Raw genomic sequence first — 25,027 nt, forward strand, 5'->3', positions numbered from 1 at the left:
CTTTAGATTTTAGAAGCAGCCCAACACAGGTCTCTTGTGGGCCTTCTGAAACCCGAATAAAACCCTCGAGCTGCTGCGGGGCGTGGGCTTTTCCGCTCCCGACCGCGCAAAAATATCACGATCCACACCCATTCCCCGCTGCCGCCGCCGCCGCCGCGAACGAGATGGCGGCAGCCCTCCTTCTCCGCGGTCTCCGCTCGTCGGCGAGCCGGGCACACACCCACTCGCTCTCCCATGCATCGTCCCCATCGGCGCTGGGGTCATCCCTCCTGCGCCGGCTCTACTCCTCCGCGGCGGCGTCCGCCGCTGCGTCGCCTGCTTTAACACCCAGCGGCGTCATGGACCCGTCCCGCATCCGCAACGTGGCGGTGATAGCCCACGTCGACCACGGGAAGACTACGCTCATGGACCGGCTCCTGCGGCAGTGCGGGGCCGATATCCCCCACGAGCGCGCCATGGACTCCATCAGCCTCGAGCGCGAGCGCGGCATCACCATTGCCTCCAAGGTTGGTAACACATCTCGCAGGACCCGTGCTTGCGTGCGTCGTAAAGGAGCATGGAGCTGGGGATTCTTATTCTATCACCGTTGCGTTTGACAAGTTGCGCGCGTATGAAGCAAGGGTCTTAATATAAATTATCAGAAGGAAATGAGATCCGTTACAGAGGCCATTCCCAAATTTTGGCATGCGTTTTCGAGTGATGCTTTGAACTTTGATTGAGTTCGTTGTGTTAACTGTTAGATGAATTCAAATTAGTCGGATGATGGTTATGTCACAACTGGTCCTAAGGACTATTCTAAAGTGTGTGTTCTGCTTGATGATCCATGTGGCTCATTTGCATCAAATTGTAAATACCTTGTGCCTATTTCCATGAGAACTGGGAGTAGCAGGAGAAGAAACAGCATAACATCGATTTTATGCTAGGCTACTTGTCTTCGAGCAGTGAATTTCAAACCCCCATATGACATCAATCCACATGCTAGCATCAAGAGTGACAAGCTGGTGTTGCCATACTATTGCATAAAGAATTGTTAAGTTGCTACTGGAAAATACTGCATTGTGTAGGAGATTTGTGTGCAGATCATTTCTTGTCCACTATTCCTATACAGATTCCATTTCACATTTGATCTCTTATGCTAATGTGTCCACAAAATGGTCTTGTTAAAATTTTCTTGACCTAAATTCAGGCTTAATTATCATGCTTGTTATATTGACACATAAGTTGCACTGTTGCAGCATTATCAACACTTTGTGCAACAATTATAAGGGCCTTGTAGTTAAAATAGTGGTCAAGTTTTTTTTTCGACTCAAGGTTCCCCTCATTTCCATTAACGAGAACGGAAATACCAAGTTGTTCCAGCGATACAGACTGAGGGAGGGAGGGAGGAAAAAGGTTCAGCAACACATAGACTACCTACCTGATTCAAGCAAGATAGCCTGGGCTAGGAGCTAGTGGTCAAGTATTTGTCTGACATCAAAGCTGTATGTAGAATAGGGTCTACTAACTGCTCCTTGCTTGTGGATGTCACTCAACTTGCTATCTGTGTAAGCTCGGAACATTCTTACATGACCTTAAAGAGCTTGATGAACAACCATTATCTGGTACTTTCATGTGTGTCTAGTGAATCAGAAACACAGAATCAAGTCAAGCACTTCTTAGGAAAAAAGGGTCTAATTGTGTTTCAGTAGTTTGAAGCGAGTAGAATTAAAACCAGACTACTATATTGTATTCTCTTATAACATGTAGCATTAATCTTACCTGTTGATATGATACAACTTTGACATGTCAGCTATCTAATGTAATATCTCGCATGCCGAGCTAGTTTTGATGTTTAACCTTACTATATGCAAGATTGATTTGAACTAACGTAACTGCATAGTCTGGGTGATAAATATGCTTGGACAGTTCATGTGGAAATTGGACACTCATAATCTCTGCTGATTATCACTAACCTTATTTCCTAAGGTCCTGCTCCTGCATTAATTGCTGTAGTGAAGTATTGTTGTATTTGCAAAGGCCAGCTTGCTTCTTGCTATATAAAACATGCCATACGACATCTTAAGTAACCCTGCTTACTGATTCTGGTATTTTTTAGGTCACTTCTGTTTCTTGGAAGGAAACTGAACTCAACATGGTTGATACCCCTGGCCACGCTGATTTCGGTGGTGAGGTATAATTTTCTATGATTTGGACCTAAATGGTGGATTGTTGTCCCATTCAGACATCCCCCCCCTCCCTCAAAAAAAAAAAAGTTCCGTAGTCAACTCAACCAGCAATTTTGGTGCGATGTACAACATTATTATTGTCTATTTGTTTTGCAGGTTGAACGAGTTGTGGGAATGGTGGAAGGAGCTGTCTTGGTTGTTGATGCTGGAGAGGGACCCTTAGCACAAACTAAATTTGTCCTTTCAAAGGCTTTAAAGTATGGCTTGCGCCCAATTCTCCTCCTCAACAAGGTTGATAGGCCTTCAGGTCTGCTCACTATCAGATGTTAAAGTTATTTCGATGGTATTTTCTGAGCGCAATTGATCAGGTTAAAGGCACAACAGAATGATAATTTATTTTTACAGAGAAACCAGCTTAGTGTTCATCATCTTAATTAAAATGGAACTGCATCTTTGATTTGTACTGGTTTGTTCAAGTAAACTAATTGATAATAGTCTTAAGGTGAGCATTTCCATCTACTTTGTCACAGTAATACAACTAAATGCAGACTACATGACATCTAAAGTGAAAAGGCTTTGCATTTTAGATTGATTAATGTAAGGGGATGACAAGTACAATGTATGTGCTTCAAGATTTTTTCCCCAACAGGAGTCACTAAAATTAGGTTCATTCGGTAATATCTGTGAAATGTATATTATGTTAAATTCATTTAGTAAATTAAAATGATTGGGCCATAAGTTTCTTTAGAGATAGTTTTGATTCAAACTTCTAAGCAGGGGTGAAGACGAAAAAAATGGAAGTTACTCATTACAATCAAATTTTTACCACTTTATGCACCCCCTCCCCCCTCCCCCAAAAAAAATATAGAATATATGCATCCCTCAGAGCAACCTAGTTCTAGTGGTGCACCCCTTTCCTGTTTGCTCTAGCTTCACCCCTGCTTCTAAATATTCTTGGTTCTGTTAGCCAAATGTTTTTTTGGAAACTGAAATTTATGCAATACATAGACTTGCTTTAATTTAGATGAAACAATGCTATTCAAAATTATTAACTTCTACAGGTTCCTGGTACTTCAGATTTTAGTAACTCTTTTATGCTGCATCAAACAGTTTCTGAAGAAACCTGCAATGAGGTAGAGAGCTTGGTTTTTGATCTTTTTGCAAACCTTGGTGCTACAGGTGCAGTCCTGCTCTTCAATTGGGTTTCTTTGAAGTTCTTTCTTTTGTTTTTGTGACCTTCTTTCGTTTGGATTTTGCAGAAGAACAGTTAGATTTCCCAGTTCTTTATGCATCCGCTAAAGAAGGGTGGGCTTCCTTAACTTTCACCAAGAACCCTCCTGATGATGCAAAGAATATGTCTTCGTTGCTCGATTCCATTATACAGCATGTTCCTTCACCAAAAGCTGATCTTGAGTCCCCATTCCAAATGTTGGTTAGTATGTTTGATATTGTTTGTGGTGCATTTTCAATTTCTTTTTTCATTCTTCAATTCCATCCCAATTATGCATATGGTAGGATCACTGCCCATTAAGGAGATGTCTTTATTCATATGAATTCCGTTTGATTTTTCTAATAGAAGAAAAGCACGCCTTCCATTCTTAGCACATTCGCTTTAATGCCACAATCCATGACACCGATTTGGCATCCCATTCACTGTCACCAGTAATCTTAATCGCTACTTGGGTTCCTGCCTGTTGAGAGGACATCATTAACAATAGGAGGGTGACTGGGTTTGGGGCAGGTGGATGGGAGGATGGTAGTACTGTCAAGATGCCCTCAGGATAGCCCATGGCCCCCATTCCAAGCTAGCATCCCAAATACACATCCATCACTCTTTAACCCTCATTAATTGTTACCCATGTCCAACAGGCCACAACACTGATCTTTGACCCAATTGAACCTGGGTTCATGGTCACTATGGTTAAGGACAGTATCAATAAAGAATAACTGAGTTGTAGAAGGATAAGTCATAGTAACCAGAATCTTGTGGGGAGGCCACAACCGGGAGTCAACTGAATATCTCGGAAATGGCACGTGGCATGTGAGGTCTGAGTGAAACCCAAACAAATGAAAAAAGAGAAACTGAGTTCGAGTGATAGGCGAGTCTTGTGCTTGAGCACCATGTCTGCAGATCAGAGCTGCATATTTTGCAAGGATGAATAGCAGCTCTCTTGGTGTGTGAGGACCAGCAAATTGGTAGGCTGCTGATGTTCCTAAGCAAGACGTTTACTTAGTGTAGCTAGAAGCCAAGTTAGCTTTGGCCTGCTAATGTACAAACTAGCAGCAGTAGCAAGTAGCTGTCTGGTTTGCAACAGCAAACCGACTTACATCAACTGACTCTGTACTATAAATATGAAGCAATGCAAATGAAGCAGCAGCCATTGCAGCACAATAACCTGTCAGCAAGACTACCTGTTTGTGCATTTATGTCCATTGTCCAGTGAGCAAGAGAGCTTACAACACTGAGGACACCGAGGCTATACCATCCTCACAGCCTTCATCTTGAACTCCGTCTGACAGCATGGCTTGGTGGTAGCGGGAGAGCGCAACAGAGGCAAGAGCACACAGGCAGTGAGTGGAAAGCAAGGTGTTGGGAACCAGTGAAACAGCAGGAAAGCGTGGGCGGTGGGAAGTATGTTGTAGCACGTCACAAAAAATGAGTTGCATGACCAACTAACAGGTAACAGAAGTAGCTGTAGCCTTGTGGGAGTTTGAGGGAGACGAGCGAAAGTTTGGTGGGGCTGGATGACGTGAAGAAAGAGAGCTTGTACAGTCATGCATTGTGCTCTGCTATTGTTGGAATGATTGAGAGTAACATGAGCTGAATTGACGGGTGGGGCCTTTAACCATTGTTGCCTTCTTTTCTTTGCAATTTCCCCTTTCTTTTCTCTTTGTAATATTATTGCATATTTGGATATTAGTTCCAAATCATGAACCCAATCACTGATTTACAAACCCTATTCCCGATACACTAACCAAAGTTGTACTGCTAGGGAACCTTGCCTTTAAAATGTCCTTTCCACACCAAGGGCCTGGTCTCATGCAGGAATGCTCCCGACTAAATACATGAATTGATCATTCCAAAATCTCTCTTTGGAGGTTGTAATTCACTTTTTCTTTCACAGGTTTCCATGATGGAACGTGATTTTTATCTAGGACGAATACTCACTGGGAGAGTAAGATCTGGAGTTCTCCGTGTTGGTGACAAAGTGCATGGTCTTCGCAGCACAGATGATGGAGTTCAAAAGATTGAAGACGGAAAGGTTTGCCAGAACTTTGTGCACTTTTGCCTTCTAAATTCTGACCACATTCTTTTGTCCTTCAGTATGTGTTAATTATTGTCTTTTCGATGAAAAATAATTTAGGTTATCAAACTCATGAAAAAGAAAGGCACAAGTATGGTAACAGTAGAGGCTGCAGGGGCTGGTGATATTATTTCAATGGCTGGATTGGCTGCTCCAGCAATTGGACATACTGTGGCAAATTCAGAGGTAGCACTATGTCTTGATCGGCTACTTGACCTTGTCAGTTGCCATAAATTTACTAATACTGTTTAATTGAGTGATTGCTATTTTTAGGTATTGACTGCTCTGCCTACAATTGAGTTGGATCCTCCCACAATATCTATGACATTTGGTGTGAATGATTCACCATTGGCTGGTCGTGATGGCACTCATGTAAGTAACTTCCTTCTACATCAAATTTAACGGTGCTCCCATTATTTTTACTGTCTTTCTGCTGTGCAAATCTGAGTCCTGAAACAGAAAAGATCAAAGAGCTGCCTGACATTAGCAAACTTCCTCCAGCCTCTCTAAACTACTGATCAGTTTTTTGTCATCAATTTGGAGATTAAGTCAGGACTTAATGATGCTTGCTGTCATTTGCCAAAGTGGAACACTAGTGATCAGCCTCATTTGGTTATAGGCTTAGATCCAATAAGACCTATTTTAGACCAGCTTCACATGTGTCGGTACCCTGTAGCAGGGATACCCACTTCTACTGCAGCAAGGCAAGGCCCGCGTAGTTATCCGTAACCACGCGGTAAAGGGCGAAGCAGCCGGGCCCCACGGGTCAGGCCCTTACCTCACCGGGCCAACGGCCCCAGACCCGCTCCCCGCTTGGGGACGGGTCCGGAGACGCTACGTGTCCCTGAGGAAGGGAAGCTCCGAGCTGACAGCCGAGGCCGCGGACCCCCTATAGGGGTCCGGGACCTCCCACGCGGTAGAACCAACATACCACTGGGGGGGCTCCGGAGCCGTGGCGTGTTACGCAGGCGCGGGTGCAGGCTTGAGCGCGAGTCTTCCGCTGGAAGACTCGCCCACCCACCGCATTCAATGCGGGTAGTTGAGGCGTGCTCTGCCGACGCGGCACGCGGGGCAGCATTTATCAGGTCTCACTGTGGACCGCGTATTATCAAGGTACACAGTGCAGCCGCCTGCGACGCACCCGCGCAGAGCCCGTCTGCCGTATTAATTGGATACGACGGCACGACACTTTTCCATCATGCCGCCTACGCCGCAAGCTACGCGGCCCGTTCAGCTACGTGGCAGGCGACGCCGCTAGCTACGCCTGGTGCCGTTCCGACAAGACAGCGCCTGGACATGCTGAACGGGGGATTCTAGGAGCAGGCAAGGAAATCCAAGAGAGATCTCCTTCCCCTGCGACGCCATAATGTATGAACAGTACGTTATTTTATACTACATCGTTGGGCCCACCTGTCGGGGATCCAGCAGTCATGTACGCGCCTCCCTTGAGATATAAAGGGGGGGCGCTCGCTGCACAGGACAAGCTCTCCAGAGCTCACACACACTCTAACACGGGCTGGACTCAGCTCCAAGCTCTTTCAGACTTGAGCAATACAACACACAGTGGACGTAGGGTATTACGCTCCGGCGGCCCGAACCACTCTAAACCTGATGTGTTCATCGTGTTCTTGAGCGAGATCGAACTAGTCGCTAGCTAACCCCCGAGTACTCACCCTCTGGGCTTAGGCGGGTGCATTCCGCCACCCGGCTGTGGTTTGCCACACCACGACATTTGGCGCGCCAGGTAGGGGGCTCTAGCTGGTTGCAGTTCATCTCTTGCTCGTCTCCATGGTTCGGGTGGACGACGTGGAGATGACAGAGGGTGTGGCGTCCTCCACGCCACACGCCTCTCGCGTTCTTGCTCCAGGGGCAACCGTGCCTGTGGTGCAGCCATCGGCGGCGGCGGCGCGCGCTGCTCGTCGGCAGGAGTCAGGGCGCCCGTTAAGGGCCCCCTCACAAGCTGCGAGCGGCGGAGCGCTGGCGGCGGCTAGGGAGTTGCTTCGCAACCCTCCAGCTGCCGCAGCTTCGCCAGACGCCCTGAGGCAGTGGCGGGACGACGTCGACCGTCTCCTCCATCTGGCTCAGGCCTCCCCCAGTTCTGCAAAGACTGGGCAACGACCTCCGCCTCGCGATGCGGTGGTACCCTACCACCGGCCCCAAGACGGCGCATCGGCGTCCGTGCGCTCCCCCACAGTGAGGGGTGCACGAACTGAAGACCTGCGGGCGGAGCTCAACCGCAAGCGCGTGGGTGAGGACGCCCGCATCTCCGTGGAGAGGGCGCGAGAGCGCCGTCTCAACATTGAGGGCCGCAACCTCAACGCCGACTTGGATGTGGTGGCACCCAAGCCTCAGGTGAACGCCCGGATACAGTCGGGTGCCCCGGTGGCTGGGGTGGGCTGTGCTGCGCTGGCGGAGCACCTCCGCGCGGTGGCATGGCCATCCAAGTTCCGCCCGCACCTGCTGGAGAAGTACGACGGTACCACCAACCCGTCGGAATTCCTGCAGGTGTACGTTACCGCCATCACAGCAGCTGGTGGTAACGACGCCGTCATGGCGAGCTACTTTCATGTAGCCTTGTCTGGGCCAGCCCGGACTTGGCTCATGAACCTTACTCCTGGGACGATCCAGTCCTGGGAGAAGCTCTGTGCGAGGTTCACTGCGAACTTCGCCAGTGCGTACCAGCAGCATGGTGTGGAGGCCCACCTCCACGCTGAGGCAGAAACCCGGAGAAACGCTCCGGGCATTCATCTCGCGCTTCGCCAAGGTACGGGGTACCATTCCTCGCATCTCCGATGCATCTATTATCACTGCTTTCCGACAGGGGGTACGTGACGAGAAGATGCTCGAGAAGCTGGCGACGTACGAGGTGGAAAGCGTTACCACGCTTTTCTCCCTGGCAGACAAGTGTGCCAGGGCCGCTGAGGGCCGCTCATGGCACTCAGCCCCCCATGACGGAGACGACAAAGCTGGTGGCAACGGTGCTACCGCTCATGGCGGTGGCAAGAAGAAGAACAAGAACCGGAGTCGCGGGGAGCCGCAACCTGGCGGTCCAGTCGTTGCAGCAGCAGCATCAGCTACTGCGGCAGCAGCTGGGGGCCAGAATGCGCATGGCAAACGTCCGCGCCCACAAGGTGGCAGCGGGGGTTCATGCCCGGTGCATCCCACCGCTTGCCACAGCGCCGTTAACTGCCGCGAGATCCAGAAGCTCGCGAAGCGGGTCAGTGGGCGGCGTGAGCAGTCCTCCAAGGACGGCTCAACCCCCTCCTCGCCAGCGGCCTGGCAAGGAGAAGGCCTCCGACAGCGGGACTGCTGCTGGGGAGAAGGAGCTGGGTACCAATCCCCCGCTCGGGAGCTGAAGGGCGTGTACCACAACGACAACTCCGACAACGACGACCGCCGCAAGAAGCTGTACGTAATGTACGGCGGAAGCTGGGAGCTTATCTCCCGGCGGGACGTGAAGACCCTTCGCCGAGAAGTCCTTTCGGCGAAGCCGGGGGTCCCGAAGGCGGCGCCGCACCAGAGGTGGAGGAACACCACCATCTCTTTCGGGCCATCTGACTGCCCGGAGAATATGGCTGGGGCTGGTGTACTACCTCTAGTCACCGCTCCCGTCATATCCAACATTAGGCTCTATCACGTGCTGATCGACGGAGGGGTTGGCCTCAACGTCATCAGTTATGCAGCATTCAAGCAGCTGCAGATCCCAGAGTCCAAGCTGACTCCCTCTCGCCCATTCTCCGGAGTGGACCCACATCCGGTGTTCCCTCTGGGGAGCATCACGCTGCCGGTCACGTTCGGGATCGAGGAGAACTTCCGCACAGAGAGCGTTCAGTTCGATGTTGCGGAGGTGAACCTCCTGGTCAACGCCATCATTGGCCGGCCGGCTCTCTACCGCTTCATGGCCATTGCCCATTACGGGTATTTGGTCCTGAAGATGCCTTCCCCTGCCGGTGTCCTCACCGTGCGGGGTGACCGCACCGCTGCAGTTGAGAGACTGCATGCTCTGGCGGCAGAGGCGGCACGTACCGAGGAGGACCCATCCACCTCGCAACCCAGGGCGCCCGCAAAGTCACCTAAGGTTCAACCGTCTGATCCGGGCGATGTTCCCGTGAAAACGGTGCAGATCGGAGCGGACTCCTCCAGAACCACCCGCATCGCGGGAAACCTGGAGGAGAAATAGGAAGACACGCTCATCGCTTTCCTCCGGGCAAATGTGGACGTGTTCGCCTGGGAACCGTCACAGATGCCCGTGATCCCCAGGGAAGTGATCGAGCACAATCTGAGGATCTACCCTGACGCCACACCGGTGCGCCAGAAGCCTCGGAAGCAGTCTGTGGAGCGGCAGAACTTCATCCGCGAAGAAGTCCGCAAGCTCTTACACGCTGGCTTCATTGAGATCCCCCACCCCGAGTGGTTGGCCAACCCGGTCGTCGTCCCAAAAGCCAACGGGAAGCTTCGGATGTGCATCGACTACACCAGCCTCAACAAGGCATGTCCTAGAGATCCATATCCTCTTCCACGTATCGATCAGATCGTGGACTCCACCTCCGGGTGCGACCTTTTGTCTTTCCTAGATGCATACTCTGGTTTCCACCAGATTCAGATGTCTAGAGAGGATAGGAAGCATACTGCTTTTGTAACAGTAGATGGGCTCTATTGCTATATTGTCGTGCCATATGGTCTACGGAATGCCTTACCCACGTTTGTACGAGCTATGAACAAAACTTTCTATAATTTAGTCAGAGATATTGTTGAGGTGTATGTTGATGACATTGTGGTCAAGACCAAGATAGGGTCAACACTAGTTGAGGACCTGTCCCTTGTCTTCGACCGGCTGCGCGCCACGCGCACGAAGCTGAATCCCGAGAAGTGCATCTTCGGCGTCTCGGCAGGGAAGCTGCTGGGTTTTCTGGTCTCACATCGAGGCATCGAGGCAAACCCAGCCAAGATCAAGTCGATCGAAGCGATGAGGCCTCCTGGCCGCATCAAGGACGTCCAGAAGTTTACTGGATCTCTCACCGCTCTTAGCCACTTCATATCGAGGCTGGCTGAGAGGGCCCTCCCCTTCTTCAAGCTATTGAGGAGGTCCGGTCCATTTTCTTGGACCGAAGAGGCTGAACAAGCCTTCCAGGAGCTCAAGCAGCATCTCACCTCACTGCCAGTATTGGTGGCACCAGAGCCCGGTGAGACGTTTCTGTATCTTGCTGCGTCTGCAGAGACGGTCAGCATGGTGCTGGTCGCCGAGAGGACGGAGCAAGCTCGCCAGGGGGACACCGGGGTCTCCCCGGCCAAGGATGGTGAGCCGGACCCCGGACATGGGGGCTCGTCAGCTTCATCTCTGCTTGAAGGTCCGGACCCCGGACGAGGGGGTCCGGAGGAGCCTCGTCTCAATGGGAACCCAGAACCGCTGGGGGCCCGAGAACTTGACGTGGTGGAAAAAGGCGAACCGGACCCGTCCGCCAGGGTCCGGACCATCCAAAAGCCAGTCTACTACGTCAGCGAAGTCCTCCACGAGGAGAAGGCCAGGTATCTTGAGACACATAAGCTTATCTATGCGATACTTATTGCGTCCAGGAAACTGCGCCACTACTTTCAGGCACACCGAGTTGTTGTAGTGACCTCTTACCCGCTAAGAGCGATCCTGCACAACTCCAACACCACGGGCAACATCGCCAAGTGGGCAGCAGAGTTGGCTGAGTTCCAACTGGACTTCCAGCCTCGCCATGCAGTCAAGAGCCAAATCCTGGCTGATTTCATAGCGGAATGGACTCCTTCCCCAAGCAATTCTGGGGGTCCGGATTTCAACGCCGGACCCCCGGAGCCGGAAATCAGGACACCAGTCTTCACCGAGCCCCACTGGACACTCTTCTTCGACGGGTCCGTCCGCAAGAAGTGGGCTGGAGCTGGTGTGGTCCTCATCGACCCAAACGGAGATCAGCTGAAGTACATGGTGCACCTTGAGTTCAAGGCCACCAACAACATGGCGGAGTACGAAGCTCTGATCATTGGCCTGACACAAGCCCTGTCTCTGGGGGTCCGGCCCCTTCTGGTGAAGGGGGGCTCTCAGCTAATCATCAAGCAGGTCCGAGGGGATTGCAGCTGCAACAATCCCCAGCTCGCGGCATACCTCATCCATGTGAGGAAGCTCGAGAAGGACTTCGACGCCTTGGAACTGCAACATGTTCCCCGCGAACTCAACTCAGCAGCAGATGATCTCTCCGCGAGAGCATCTACCTGGGCATCCGTGCCCGAGAGCGTCTTCGAAAGACGGTTGCTGAGACCTACCGCCCAGCTTGCCGAACTGGGTGAAGGGGATCAAGCTAGCACCTCGAAGCTAGTGGTCCCGGCGGCATTCCACCTGTGGTGCCCGCCCTGGGTTGTGAGCTCTGTCGAGGATCCGGGAGACCTCGTGGAGTCACTCCCACCTGCTCAGGGAGCTCCCGATGCATGGATCTCTGAGATCCGGGACTACCTGAAAGACTATCCTTCTTGATGACGATGTGTCCGTTGAGCGCATAGTACGATTGGCTAAACGCTACGCGGTGGTAGAAGGGGATCTCTACCGCCGTGGCGCCAATGGTATCCTCATGCGGTGCATTTCCTAAGAAGAGGGCCGCGAGTTGCTTGCGGAGATCCATGGAGGCGAGTGTGGAAGTCATTTCTCATCTCGCACGCTTGTTGGCAAGGCCTTTCGGCATGGCTTCTACTGGCCGACAGCACTCCAGGATGCGGCTGAGCTGGTAAAGTCCTGCAAAGCATGCTAGTTTCATGCAAAGCAAATACACACACCGGCTCAAGCTCTGCAAATGATTCCGCCCTCATGGCCATTCGCTGTGTGGGGCGTGGATATCCTAGGGCCATTCCCCCGGGCCGTCAACGGGTACCGGTTCCTCTACGTCGTCATCGACAAGTTCACAAAGTGGCCGGAGGTTACCCCTGTGGTGAACATCACCAAGAAGTCAGCAGTCGCATTCCTCAAGTCCATTGTGTGCAGATTTGGCGTCCCAAACCGCATCATCGCGGACAACGTAACCCAATTCAAAAGCAGACTCTTCCAAGAGTACTGCGAGGACATTGGCATACAGCTATGCTTTGCGTCCGTGGCACATCCCCGCAGCAATGGACAGGTTGAGAGAGCGAATGCAGAGATCCTCAGGGGACTCAAGACCCGCACCTACACCTACTTGAAGAAGCATGGTGCCAAATGGGTTGATGAGCTTCCGTGCGTACTATGGGGCAACCGGACCACATCCAGCCGAGCCACCGGGGAGACTCCATTCTTCCTGGTCTACGGGGCTGAAGCATGCCTTCCCCCAGAAATTCACCTGGGCTCACCACGGGTCCAGGCTTTTGACGAATCCATGTAGGAGCAGCAGCGGCGTGACGATGTGGACTTCGTCGACGAACGAAGGTGGCGAGCAGCAATCCGAAATGCACGCTACAACCAGGCGCTCAGGCGCTATCATCGGTTCGTGCACAGTAGGGAGCTCCGGGCTGGCGACCTCGTCCTGAGGCGGATCCTGAACCGAGCAGGGCTCCACAAACTCTCCCCCAGCTGGGAGGGGACCTTCAAGGTCACAGAAGTATGCCGGCCCGGATGCGTCCGCCTTGCCACAAAAGATAGAGTGCCGCTGCCCAACCCATGGAACATAGAGCATATGCGTAAGTTTTACACTTAGGCAGAGCAGGGAAATGAATTTTTCCTTTGTAATAAGATAGAATCAGCGTGCGGCCCAGAGCGGTTGGGGTCCGCCCCCGTAAACCCGACCTCTGGCATCCATCGCACTGTCGGCTAGCATTAACGCGCGGCCCAGAGCGGCAGAGGTCCGCCCTCGTAAACCCGGCCTCTAGCATCGATCGCGCAAGCCATGTATATCAAGTTGCAAAGGAAAGATTTTCTCTCAGTTCTGTCTTTGTGTCAGAATTTAATTTCGCATTCCGATTCTCGAGATTTTACTTTTCTAACCCCCGCGGGGACTGTCACTCTTGTCGCTACAACTAAGATCTGTATTGAGTTGCTGGACTGCTGTACAGATCCGGACCCTCTTGCTGCTGGAGAGGGATCCGGACCCCTAGGGACCTGCTCTGGAGAGGGGATGCTTGTTTCCTGGGGTGGTCCGGAGCCCTGTGTAGCCGCTTAGCCGGTTCCGTACCCAAAGCCTACACACTCCACCGCCCTGTAACAAGTGCTCTAGTACCTGGAGCCGGGTAATTAGGGGCTCGGACCTCGTTTTAGCTCAAGAGTTGGCTTCCTAAGTCCTACACGGCAGGTCCAGCTCCATATCTCAAAGGATCGAGTGCGACAGAATGACCTCACCCACTGCTAGGAAGGGTCTGGAGCGTTGGAGCCAGGTCCGGAAAAGTCGTGTTGTTTCCTGGAGTGGTCCGGAGCCCTGTGTAGCGCCTTAGCCTGGTTCCGCACCCTAAGCCTACACACTCCACCACTCTGTAACTAGCACTGAATTGCCTGGACCTGTGCATCTAGAGCTCCAGACCTCGTACTAGCCTGGGGGTCGGTCCGGAATAGGTCCCGCGGGCCTGCTACTAAGCTGTAACTTTGAAGTGGTACACAGGTTAAACCTTGACTGGTGGTAGCCAGCCTCAAACCATTGAGCCTACCTACCAGAGGGTCCCGGCATCCGCTTTAAAGGTTTCATGTAGATCGAGGTCCAGTCTTGGTGTTAGACAGACTCAAAACAACTGAGTCTATCTCCCCCGGGGCCCAGGGCGTTTGCTTTGAGCCAGACACCAACGATCGATCCTGCATGCATCAGACAGCTAAGTCGCAGTATCATTACTACCATACAAGCGAGTTTGATTTTTCTCTCTGTAGTTCTTCTGCTACACAGGGAATAAGACGCTTGCTCGGCTTGCAAACTATGCTACACCTATGCCCAAGGACGCTTGCCCAACCTCATACGGGGGTCCGGAGTTTCTTCTACGGCTCGGGTGGCGGATAGGTCCAAACAACTGCACCTATCCGCCAGGGGGCCAGGGCGCCGGGGTACTACATATTGCAAACCAGCAACTGACAAACATCTAAGTTTAATTTTCCTTCTATTTAAAATTTCAACTAGTACAATGTTTGTTACATAACGCAAAAAGAAAAACAAAGATACAATGCCAGATCAGGAGTCTGCAGGCTCCCGCTTGAAGTAGGCGGCGACGAAGTCGACGACCTCCCGCACGCTGTCCCGAGCGGCGGCCTCCGTCTCCGCCGCAGGACCGTCGACCACGGGGGCTAGCGAGATGGCCGGGTCGTGGCTCCGGAGGCAGGTCAGGATGTGCTCCGCAACCATCCGGATCAGCTCGCGGCCCTCGGCTTCAAGCTGGCCAGCAAGGACCGGCTCCAGACGCCGGAGCCTATCCGAAGCGGAGTTCAGCACTGGGAGGGCGTTAGCAATCGAAGCTGGCGGCTCCGCCACTTGGATTGGGCTAATTCCAAGTGGCACCAGCGCTAAGCTCGCTTCGCTCGCCCAGTCAGCGATTCGCTGGGGCACCACGCGCTGGTCCTCCTGCAGCTTCCGGACCGCCTCCTGCACCCGGGTGTCCAGAGCCGCCTTGGCCACCTCCATCTCACGGGACCTCTCCTCGAGCTCGGCCTTCCTCTTCTCCGCCCACTCCTGCTTCTCGAGGGAGTCGCGCTGGCGCCCAAGCAGCTTCTCCATGTTGGCGGTGTGGGATTCCCGCTTATCGAGGTACTTCCTATCCTCCTCCAGCTCCGACTCGGCGACGACCAGCTTGCTGGCCCTCTCCTGCAGCTGCTCGCGCCATCCTTGCAGAGTGGCAGAGAGATTGTCGAGCTCCTGCTTCCGGACCTCGAGGCCCTGGCTGCGAGTCTCAAGCTCGGACCGCTGGGCCGCGAGGCGAGTCTCAAGGTCGGACCGCTGAGCCGCGAGGCGAGTCTCAAGTGCGAACTCCCGGTCAAATACCTTCCGAAGGTTGGCTCGGTAGGCCTCTTGGTCGGCCTTGAGTTTGGACCGAGCTTCCGCAGCATGGGAGGCTTCAGCCTTCGTGTGCGCCTCTAGGCGGGTGTGCCAGTCGGAGAGGCGCTGGCGTTCGCTCTCCAGGGCAGCCCACTCCCGCCGGAAGGCCGCCTCGGCAGAAGAGGTTGCCTCCTCTATCGACCGCCGGACCTGGACCAGCACGCGGGGGAGGGGAGTCGCTTCCTCCTCCGAGGGACCTTGCAGGAGCTGCCTGCCAAAGACCACCTCCAACTCCTCTGCTACAGGATTGGAGCTGGAGGTGGGAGCTTCTGGCGCAGGCATCGGGGCCTCGGTAGCCGTTGTGTTCACCGTTGCAGCACTTGTCGCCGTCGCGCTCACTGCCGCCAAATCCGGTGCCGGGGTCTCGAGGGCCACTGCGTCGGGTGCGGCTGCGCCCAGCACTGGCGCCTCCGCCGCCGCTGCATCGGGTGCGGCTGCTCCCAGCACTGGCGCCTCCACCGCCGCTGCGTCGGGTGCGGCTGCTCCCAGCACTGGCGCATCCGCCGCCACCACATCGGGTGTAGCTGCGCCCGACACTAACGCATCAGCCGCCGCCGCGTCCGGCACAGGCGCATCCGCCTCCGCAGCGTCGGGCGTTGCTGATCCTGATGATGGCTCGCACGCCACCGCCGCATCGGGCCCACTGGGTTAGCAGAGGTCGCTGCACCCGAGGTTCCCGCACCCGCCGTTGCTCTCACTGTCGCCGCCGAGGCCCCGGTCGCCTGGGCACCAGCCGACGAGCCGGCGATGGTGGAAGAACTGCTTGGGCGAGGAGCCCTGGCAACAAAGGGAAGAAGCTTTCAGCAAAAAAACATAGCACCTAGAATAAGGGGAGTGAGCAGAATAACACTAACCCAGAAGCGCCGGGTATCCAGCGACCACGGAGGCTTGACGACTGCTTCTGTTGCTGCCGCTGTTCTCGTGGCGGCGACGGAGGCACAACCCGGGACTGTTCCTGCTGTTGCTGCTGCTACTGGCCTGCTTGTAAGGATCACCGGGGTGTCCGACCCTAGAGGGGGAGGGGGTGAATAGGGTCGCTAATCGCTTTTTAACCTAGGGCTCAATCTAATTGCATAAGATAAACCTAACACGTCCTACACATGCTAGTTATGACTAAGATTTATCTATGCTACCGTCTACTTACCCCAAAAGACTTGCAACCTATAGCCAATCCTAATCAAACTAACTAGGAAAGTAAAGGTAAGCAAGAAAGAGTAAATGCGGAAACGTAAAGCGGTAAGGGAGAGGATATGCAAACTCCCGTGAAGACACCAAGACACACGATTTAATGTGGTTCGGTTAGGACACCAAAGTCCCTCCCTACGTCCACGACCACTTGTCCAACACGAACAAGTGTGATGCCGAGTCTCTTCGCTTGATCACCGTCTTGCCACGCCTCCAAGGCTCCCGACAAGCAAAGGCTAAGTGACGCCAAGTCACAAAGACGAGGTCACCGTCACCGTCTATCTCGAAGCGTCACCACGGCACCGTCTTCACTATCTTGGAGCTTTAACACCAAGTAGGGGCCTCCTTCCCCGCACAAAGTGTCGTTGCCACTCCACACCAAGTCGGAGGGTCACACGACGAGTACACAAGGTGCTTGTCGCAGCAAAGCTTTCTCTCAAGCTAGTTCTCTCAAGAACTAAGCCTAAACAAGCACTAAGCACTCTCACAAGTGTGCTTAAGCCTATATGATGTACAATGAAGCTCTATGGTGGTTGGAGATGATCTTTAGCTCTTGTATACTTTCTTGAACTCCAGCACCCTCAAATGACCCGGCCTTGGGGGTATATATAGGCAGCATAAGCAAATATAGCCGTTGGAGAAAAGCTGCCAGAAAACTGTGTAACGCCGGTTAATCCGACGTACCCCAAAAGCCATCATCGGTTCAACCGGTGTATGTAAACTGCTAATTGAAAAACTTGCCGTTAGCAATCAACCGGTGTATCGCCGGTTTAACCGATGCAATCAACCGGTGTATGTAATATTAGCGTCGGTTTAACCGGTGAGTGTAACTTCTTCACGCTCCTCCAAAAACCACCTCTCTGGACAACTGAACCGATGCAATTGACCGATGCATCATCGGTTCAACCGGTGTATGTATTTTCCTCGGTCTTCATCTGCCAATGCACCGACGTATATAACTTCCGTAGCGTCGGTTAATCCGGTGTAAAACCCTAGCCCGCAGACCTTCTCTGTGATTGCACCGGTGAGTTCATTTTGCCCTACGTCGGTTTAACCGATGATAGCAAAATGCCTCAATCCTTGTCCCTTGGACCGATGATAGCGGAACCCCCGTAGGGGTGGCCCTTCGGGCCTAGCTACGCCTATCTTCTTTTTGTCATCACTTGAATCTAAAAGCCTGAGAATGTTTTTCTTAACAATCATATTAGTCCAAGTGTTGTGTTGTCTATATCAATCACCAAAACATTATATTGAAATATGGCATGAGAGGCCATTTTCGCTACACTGCTGCTGCTCCCGTGGCTGCCGATGCTGCTGCCGGAGGGAGCTATCTCTTGGCGGTGATGGTGGCGGCGCGGTCGCCCCGGAGGACCCGCGAGGGTCGGAGGCCTGGGAGCTACCCTGGCCCGCTCCCCCAGCGGTCCTCTGACTTTCGCGGCGGGCTCCGTGACTGGGGTCCCGTCGCCCCTGAGTAACCTGCGCCGGCCTGCATCTCCCGACGACGCGCCGGAACTGCTCCGGACCTGGCTGGGACCGCTTGTGGCGGCGCTGCCGGCCACGGCCTGCTTGCCCTTCGTAGTGGGGCCGGACCCCGCGGCGCTCGGCATAGCTTGATCCCCGGACGCACCAGGGATCCGGAGCCCACGGTTCGGGTCGCCTCCGGTCTGCCGTGCGGCCAGCCCACCGTTGTCGATGGTCGGCAGGGCGGCCAGCACCGCCGTCCTCAGGCGCGAGTCCTCGCAGAGGAGGACGACGCCCTAGGGAAGGATCAGGTGCTCCAGGACGAAGACTTCCCCCGTCACCGCCCGCACCAGGACCTCCAAGGCTTCCTGGGTCAGGTCGCTCCCCTCTCCACGGTGGGTCCTGCTGCAGTCGTTGAGGCCGGTGAAGCTCCAAGCAGGGCGCGGCCGCTGCTTCAGGGGGGCGATCCAGCGCTTCAGGAAATCTCCGAGTACGTGCAGCGAGGTGAGGCCGCTCTCCGCCAGCGACCTGATCTTGCCCAGCACGGAGTCGAAATCCGGCTGCAGGGACGGCTTGGTCCTCCAGGATCCCCGGTCGGAGGCGGGTCCCTCGGTCGGCATGACCAGGTGCTCGTTGGCGTCAGTGGTGGCGATGACCCACTCCTTGCGCCACTCCTCCCACTTCCCGCCATTGAGCCCGGGGATGTACGGCGACCGCAGGTCGCTCCTCGTTTGGAAATAGTAAGCCCCCACTTCGTCTTTGCTCTTCCCGGACTTCACCAACTGGAAGATGTGGCGGAAGAGGAGGACGCAGGGCCGCACAGGTGCACAGGTGCACGAAGATGGCCGTCAGGAGGATGGAGTGCGGTGTGAGGTGTTGAAGCTGGAGGCCGAAATTTTCCAGCAACAGCAGGAAGGAGGAGATCGACAGCTCCAAGCCGGTGGAGATGTGCGAGATGAACAGCACAAACTCCCCGGCGCGCAGGTTCCCGAGGGGGACCGAGCCTGCTCGTACCCCCCAAGCAGTCTCCTGAGCACTCCACCCAAGCAGGCGGCGCACTGTACTCAGCTCTTCTTCAGTCTGGAAACAGCGGGGATGAGCAAGGGATGCCATTTCTCGAAGGAGGTGAGATCTACGCGAGGAAGCTCGAAGGCAAAAGGGCGCAAAGGTTGGAAGGGAGAAGACGAATGCGGGAAAGTAACCGCGGTATGCGGTACACTCCATTATAAAGCCTGACTCAACCGGCGCGTCCCGGAACTGTCGCTGGAACCCAAGCGACGCCCGCACCTGGTGTTAACCGCCCAATCCATGACAAGGGGGCCCAGGCCCACCTGTCAGGGAGAGCGGGTAAAAAGGTGTGAAAAGGCGGGATCTGAACCGTCGCCCGCGGGCAAAGCGAGGCGGAAGCTGAGCTGACGTGCACGTATTAAGCGCTGGCATGACCAAGTTTTTCGGGAACTGCGCCGATGGTAAATATCCCGTTTACTCCGGCCGCAACAATGCCGAGCGTCGCGCGCATGACTAGGTGAACCACTGAACGTGGGGGGTCACGAGTCAGTAAGCCGTTGCGATGTGATGAGGTAGCAAACGACCCGATGGATGGTCAAAGCCGGTCAAGACCTCTGCAGTAAGAGGTTTCAAGTTATGCAGAACCAAATCGCAGTAGTGGCCCCACCTGCGGGTTCGTACCTCCCCCGAGGTGGGCCCGGGGGCCACTGTCGGTACCCTGTAGCAGGGATACCCACTTCTACTGCAGCAAGGCAAGGCCTGCGTAGTTATTCGTAACCACGCGGTAAAGGGTGGAGCAGCCGGGCCCCACGGGTCAGGCCCTTACCTCACCGGACCAACGGTCCCGGACCCGCTCCCCGCTTGGGGACGGGTCCGGAGACGCTACGTGTCCCTGAGAAAGGGAAGCTCCGAGCTGACAGCCGAGGCCTCGGAACCCCCATAGGGGTCCGGGACCTCCCGCGTCCATCCGGACCTCCCACGCGGTAGAACCAGCATACCACTGGGGGGGTCCGGAGCCGCCACGTGTTCCGCAGGCGCGGGCGCAGGCTCGAGTGCGAGTCTTCTGCTGGAAGACTCGCCCACCCACCGCATTCAATGCAGGTGGTTGAGGCGTGCTCTGCCGCCGCGGTACGCGGGGCAGCCTTTGTCAGGCCTCACTGTGGACCGCGTATTACCAAGGTACACAGTGCAGCCGCCTGCGCCGCACCCGCGCAGAGCCCGTCTGCTGCATTAATTGGATACGACGGCACGGCACTTTTCCATCATGCCGCCTACGCCGCAAGCTACGCGGCCCGTTCAGCTACGTGGCAGGCGACGCCGCTAGCTACGCCTGGTGCCGTTCCGACAAGACAGCGCCTGGACATGCTGAACGGGGGATTCCAGGAGCAGGCAAGGAAATCCAAGAGAGAGATCTCCTTCCTCTGCGACGCCATAATGTATGAACAGTACGTTATTTTATATTACATCGTTGGGCCCACCTGGCGGGGACCCAGCAGCCATGTACGCGTCTCCCTTGAGATATAAAGGGGGGCGCTCGCTGCACAGGACAAGCTCTCCAGAGCTCAGACACACTCTAACACGGGCTGGACTCAGCTCCAAGCTCTTCCAGACTTGAGCAATACAACACACAGTGGACGTAGGGTATTACGCTCCGGCGGCTCGAACCACTCTAAACCTGCTGTGTTCATCGTGTTCTTGAGCAAGATCGAACTAGTCGCTAGCTAACCCCCGAGTACTCACCCTCTGGGCTTAGGCGGGTGCATTCCGCCACCCGGTTGTGGTTTGCCACACCACGACAACATGCTGCTCAGTACTGACTGAAGATGGACAGATAGCCTGGACTGAACTTAATTTAATTTGTAGGGTACTCGTAACATTCTAGTACGTAATGTTATAAAGCTAGGCTTATAAAAATTGTATACATTAAAGGAACACAAAAACAACTGCTGATATTGGTTTACTTTCTATTACTTTACACTTTACAGCTAACTGGAGCAAAAATTGGTAACCGCCTGATGGCAGAGGCAGAAACAAACTTGGCAATTAATGTTCTCCCTGGACCATTATCGGAATCGTATGAAGTTCAAGGAAGAGGAGAGCTTCAGTTAGGTCTGATTTGTTGATGAAATCCCACCTATTCTATTGTATAGCTGAATTTCAGTTAACTCTTTTGGAAATTCCTTACAATGTGTACTCAAGAATACCAAATGATGATCTTTATATCTTCCAGGAATATTAATTGAAAATATGCGGCGTGAGGGATTTGAGCTTTCGGTTTCACCCCCAAAAGTGATGTGAGTTACAATTTTCCAGTAGATAGTTAGCTATATATCCATTTCTATATCGTATTTCTTTTATATGGTAAATTTACTCATTCCTCTTTACAGCATGGAACCCCATGTGCAAGCAATTTGTAGCTAACTTATTCATTTCTCTCCCTTGAAATAGGTATAAAACAGAGCATGGAGAAAGGTTGGAACCTATTGAAGAAGTAACTGTTGAGGTGTAAATCTGGAACCTATGGATGAATGAGCTAATTTGTCTTCATTTCTTCTAATTTTAATTCTGAATACCAATGTGATATTGTAGGTGGATGAAGAGCATGTTGGATTTGTCTTGGAAACACTTACACACAGGAAAGGTGAAATAATTGACATGGGTCCAGTTCCTGGGACAACTGAAAGAACAAGGATCTTCATGACCTGTCCATCTAGGTCAGTAGTTTGTATTTTCTGCTAATGAGTGGTTACAACATAGAACCTCGAAGAGCATGCTGTGTCACATATTGTACACTTGTACTGAATAACTGCTCATGTAGCTGTAATTCAATGTGGACTTTTGTTCTGCTAACCCAAGTCTGTCATGCTTGTTTTTACTAGAATACCTATCCACCTGTTCCCAGTAGGATTTACTGTCACTTTTATTACTGCTAGCCCAAGCTGTTCATGCTAGTATTTGTAGAATACCTATCTACCGTTTCCCAGTAGGATTTACCGGCATAAGAAATTAGAATGTCACAATTTCATAAGTAAATTGCATTGACTTTGAGGATAAATAAATAATAATGTTGACATGTTTCGAATTTAAACATTATGAGTTTGGTATAAGTTTCCTTTATCCTTTATGTAGTGTGTGACCAGTTTTGATCGCATAACATCAAATGGTATATTTTGGAATGCAGGGGTTTGGTGGGTGTTAAAGGAATTTTCAGCAGCTTTACACGTGGAACTGGATTTATGCACCGTGCTTTTCAGGGTATGATGTCATATTTCTATTGATAATAATTTAATTCAGTGCAAAATCACATTCAACTATTAACTGATCTATGCTATGGCTGGAACTCGAATTTTTGTCCTCCAAACGAGGAGCCAAATTATGGACTGGCCTGCTCATTTACTCACGTGTAGGTTCTAATGATATGCAAACATTAGCAGAGATTTTTTTGTGTAACTAATGCTTCAATAGCTCATCGAAATGTCAAGTCAAAGATTACTAATAAGCTCTGAATTGATGAATCAACCCTATTTGGAACTTTGCAGTCTGGTTTCTTTTAGCTTTTACTGTTAACAATTTGGTTCAACTAAATCTATGTCATGATGTTGTGAGTTATGACATAGAGAAGATGAGCAACACTGATTGTGGGCTTTGTTCGGTTCATTTGAACCAATTCGAATTCATTCTGTAATGAATAGCACTATAGCCAAATATTACTATTTGCCGGAGTCTTGGGGGCTAACTGGACTTAATGATTATTTGACCTTGTGATTGCAGCGTATGCTAAATACAGAGGTCCGCTGGGCAGTGTTAGAAAAGGAGTTCTGGTAAAGTCATTTCTCTCTGCTTCATAATTTTCTATTGGCTCATGTCCTCTTTGATCAAACATGTTCACATAACTTCTTGAATCAGTTTTTTAATAAAAAGTTGATGAGGTACTCCCGTTAGCCAAGAATTTAACGCAACCGAACAAAAAGGGGTTCTGCTGAATTTAAATAGGCTAACTGTCACAATGTAGACACTCAAATTTCTCTATGTTCATATATAGATATCCGTTGGTAAGGGACTTATCACTTCACATGCGCTTATGAGTTTAGAAGCTCGTGGGATCCTCTTTGTATCTCCTGGAATGGAGGTAACTACAACAATACTTCATTTTGTTGAGAACTTACCATCTAGGGTTAAGAGGTTTACTGATCCCTCTTTCTTCGTCCTGTTTGAAAGGCATATGAAGGCATGATAGTTGGTGAGCACTCACGTGACAGTGATCTTGAGGTAAGATAGTCAAATTTTTACCACGACCTATGTTTTTTCTTTCTGTACTTGAAATCAATGTCTCTTTGGCAGGTGAATCCTGTTAGAACTAAAGAACTGACGAACATCCGAGCCCCTGGGAAGGATGAAAACGTCCGGCTGTCTCCACCTCGATTGGTATGTTCTGTTTCTGCAACACCTGATCGAGTTGATTGTCCACTGTGCATAGATCAGCCATGCAAATTCTTGTGCCCATTATTGCAATATGAATCTGATACTAGGTTCACACTCATTCAGGTCTGGGATCTGATGAGAGGAAAATTTATGTTTGATGCTTTTATTAGTTTGTTTGGGGAAAAGTGTAGCATTGTCCTTTTCTGGCGTCCTCTAAAAGAGTTCCTAGCTATCACACAATCTTGACAGAAGTTGTTGAAACATGCAGATGACTTTGGAAGAGGCAATTGGATATGTTGCTGCAGATGAGCTTATTGAGGCGAGTATTGTGTCTTAATTCTTCAAATAAAGAATCCGTAAACAATTCTGCTTTTGATTCTATTGTGACGAGTGGAACAAATGGACATGAGCATTTCTTAGTTATTGTCTTATTGAGGAAAGTAGATTGTTGATACTTGTGAGATATTAAACCTCTAAACGAAATGGAGATCCTGCAGCCTAGGATAGAATCATAGAATGCAGTATTATTTCTGTCCGGCTGTGCCAAATAGAAATCGCAGCTGGATATGAAGGAGGCAATGCTACCTTTATAGATAATGGGAATGAGTGTGCAGAGGCACGTCGATTGGGTTTTAGTTTCATACATTTATACAATATTCGTCATCAGTATTAAAGGAAAGAAAATAGTCAATAAGCTCTGATGTGCATTTTGGACTTAATAAAAGGGTAGGGTTTTTTAAAACAAAAAGTAACATCTGCAATACATTGCTAGTATCGGAGATTCCTTGAAGTGCTGGTTAGTCCAAAGAGGAAATCTAGTTTGCTGGAGTAGCAGTCCTATCCTTTTATACATTAAAGAAATGAGTTATCTTCTTACTCGATTTTCAGTTTTCCAAACCATCTTACAGTTTTATTCCTGAAGCAACTGGTATTTGGTATTAAGCTGCTTTATATTGACATCTGAGCCTTGTCAGGTTACTCCCAAGGTCATACGGCTTCGGAAGAAGTACTTGGATTCCACTAAACGTAAGATGATGAAAAACAAGCCCATGGCTTAAAGGCTCCAGTGACACCAAATTATATCGAGCACTGCTAGTGCTACTGTAACTGAGTTGGCATCCAAAAGGCACATCATATTTATGTATAGGTTGGTGTTCAATGTTCAAGTTCAAGTGTGACCAGAGTTCTTCATCAGATCACAGATTTTGCCGGCGTTTCATTCAGATTTTACACAGCACACACAGGATTCGGATGATGTCTCATGTGGTTGGGTACTGATAAATAAGCCCCAATTTAGGAGCTACCGCAGTTTAAGATTCCCGCTGTAAGTTGATTATATCTATTTATAGCTTTTTTGACGGTGAATTTTGAAATACCTGAAAACTGGAGGTATAGTATTCTTGTAAGTTCAACTGTTCAAGAAATGAAAGGGAAAGAATCAGGTCCAGGAATTTTGTTTGAACCTGCTGCTTTGCTGACAATTTTATGAGCGTGT

The 25,027-nt window shown here is 51.6% G+C and overlaps 1 protein-coding gene across 2 annotated transcripts; it reads left to right on the top strand.

Moving 5' to 3' along the window:
• The first annotated feature begins 89 nt into the window (after positions 1-89).
• On the top strand, positions 90-24,994 carry LOC120672927 (50S ribosomal subunit assembly factor BipA-like). Of its 2 annotated transcripts, XM_039953555.1 has the most exons (19): positions 90-506; positions 2,096-2,170; positions 2,322-2,472; positions 3,276-3,344; positions 3,425-3,597; positions 5,291-5,428; positions 5,531-5,656; positions 5,744-5,842; positions 21,096-21,219; positions 21,341-21,404; positions 21,559-21,613; positions 21,700-21,824; positions 22,292-22,365; positions 22,882-22,931; positions 23,153-23,239; positions 23,329-23,379; positions 23,452-23,535; positions 23,801-23,851; positions 24,507-24,994. In XM_039953555.1, the coding sequence occupies exons 1-19, from the start codon at positions 165-167 to the stop codon at positions 24,588-24,590; spliced, it is 2,022 nt and encodes a 673-aa protein (XP_039809489.1). In that variant the 5' UTR covers positions 90-164; the 3' UTR covers positions 24,591-24,994. The 2 variants fall into 2 exon arrangements, with proteins under 2 accessions (XP_039809489.1, XP_039809490.1); XM_039953556.1 differs by lacking the exon at positions 2,096-2,170 and having other exon boundaries at positions 91-506; positions 24,507-24,983.
• The last annotated feature ends 33 nt before the right edge of the window (positions 24,995-25,027 follow it).

The sequence above is a fragment of the Panicum virgatum genome, chromosome 5N (assembly GCF_016808335.1).
Source record: "Panicum virgatum strain AP13 chromosome 5N, P.virgatum_v5, whole genome shotgun sequence".
NCBI lineage: Eukaryota > Viridiplantae > Streptophyta > Magnoliopsida > Poales > Poaceae > Panicum > Panicum virgatum.

Excerpts from the sequence above, each read along its gene's own strand:
- LOC120672927 (XM_039953555.1), top strand. The coding sequence starts at position 165 with ATGGCGGCAGCCCTCCTTCTCCGCGGTCTCCGCTCGTCGGCGAGCCGG. Across the intron at positions 2,171-2,321 it reads ACGCTGATTTCGGTGGTGAG|GTTGAACGAGTTGTGGGAAT; the intron begins GTATAATTTTCT and ends TTTGTTTTGCAG. Across the intron at positions 3,345-3,424 it reads TGCAAACCTTGGTGCTACAG|AAGAACAGTTAGATTTCCCA; the intron begins GTGCAGTCCTGC and ends TGGATTTTGCAG.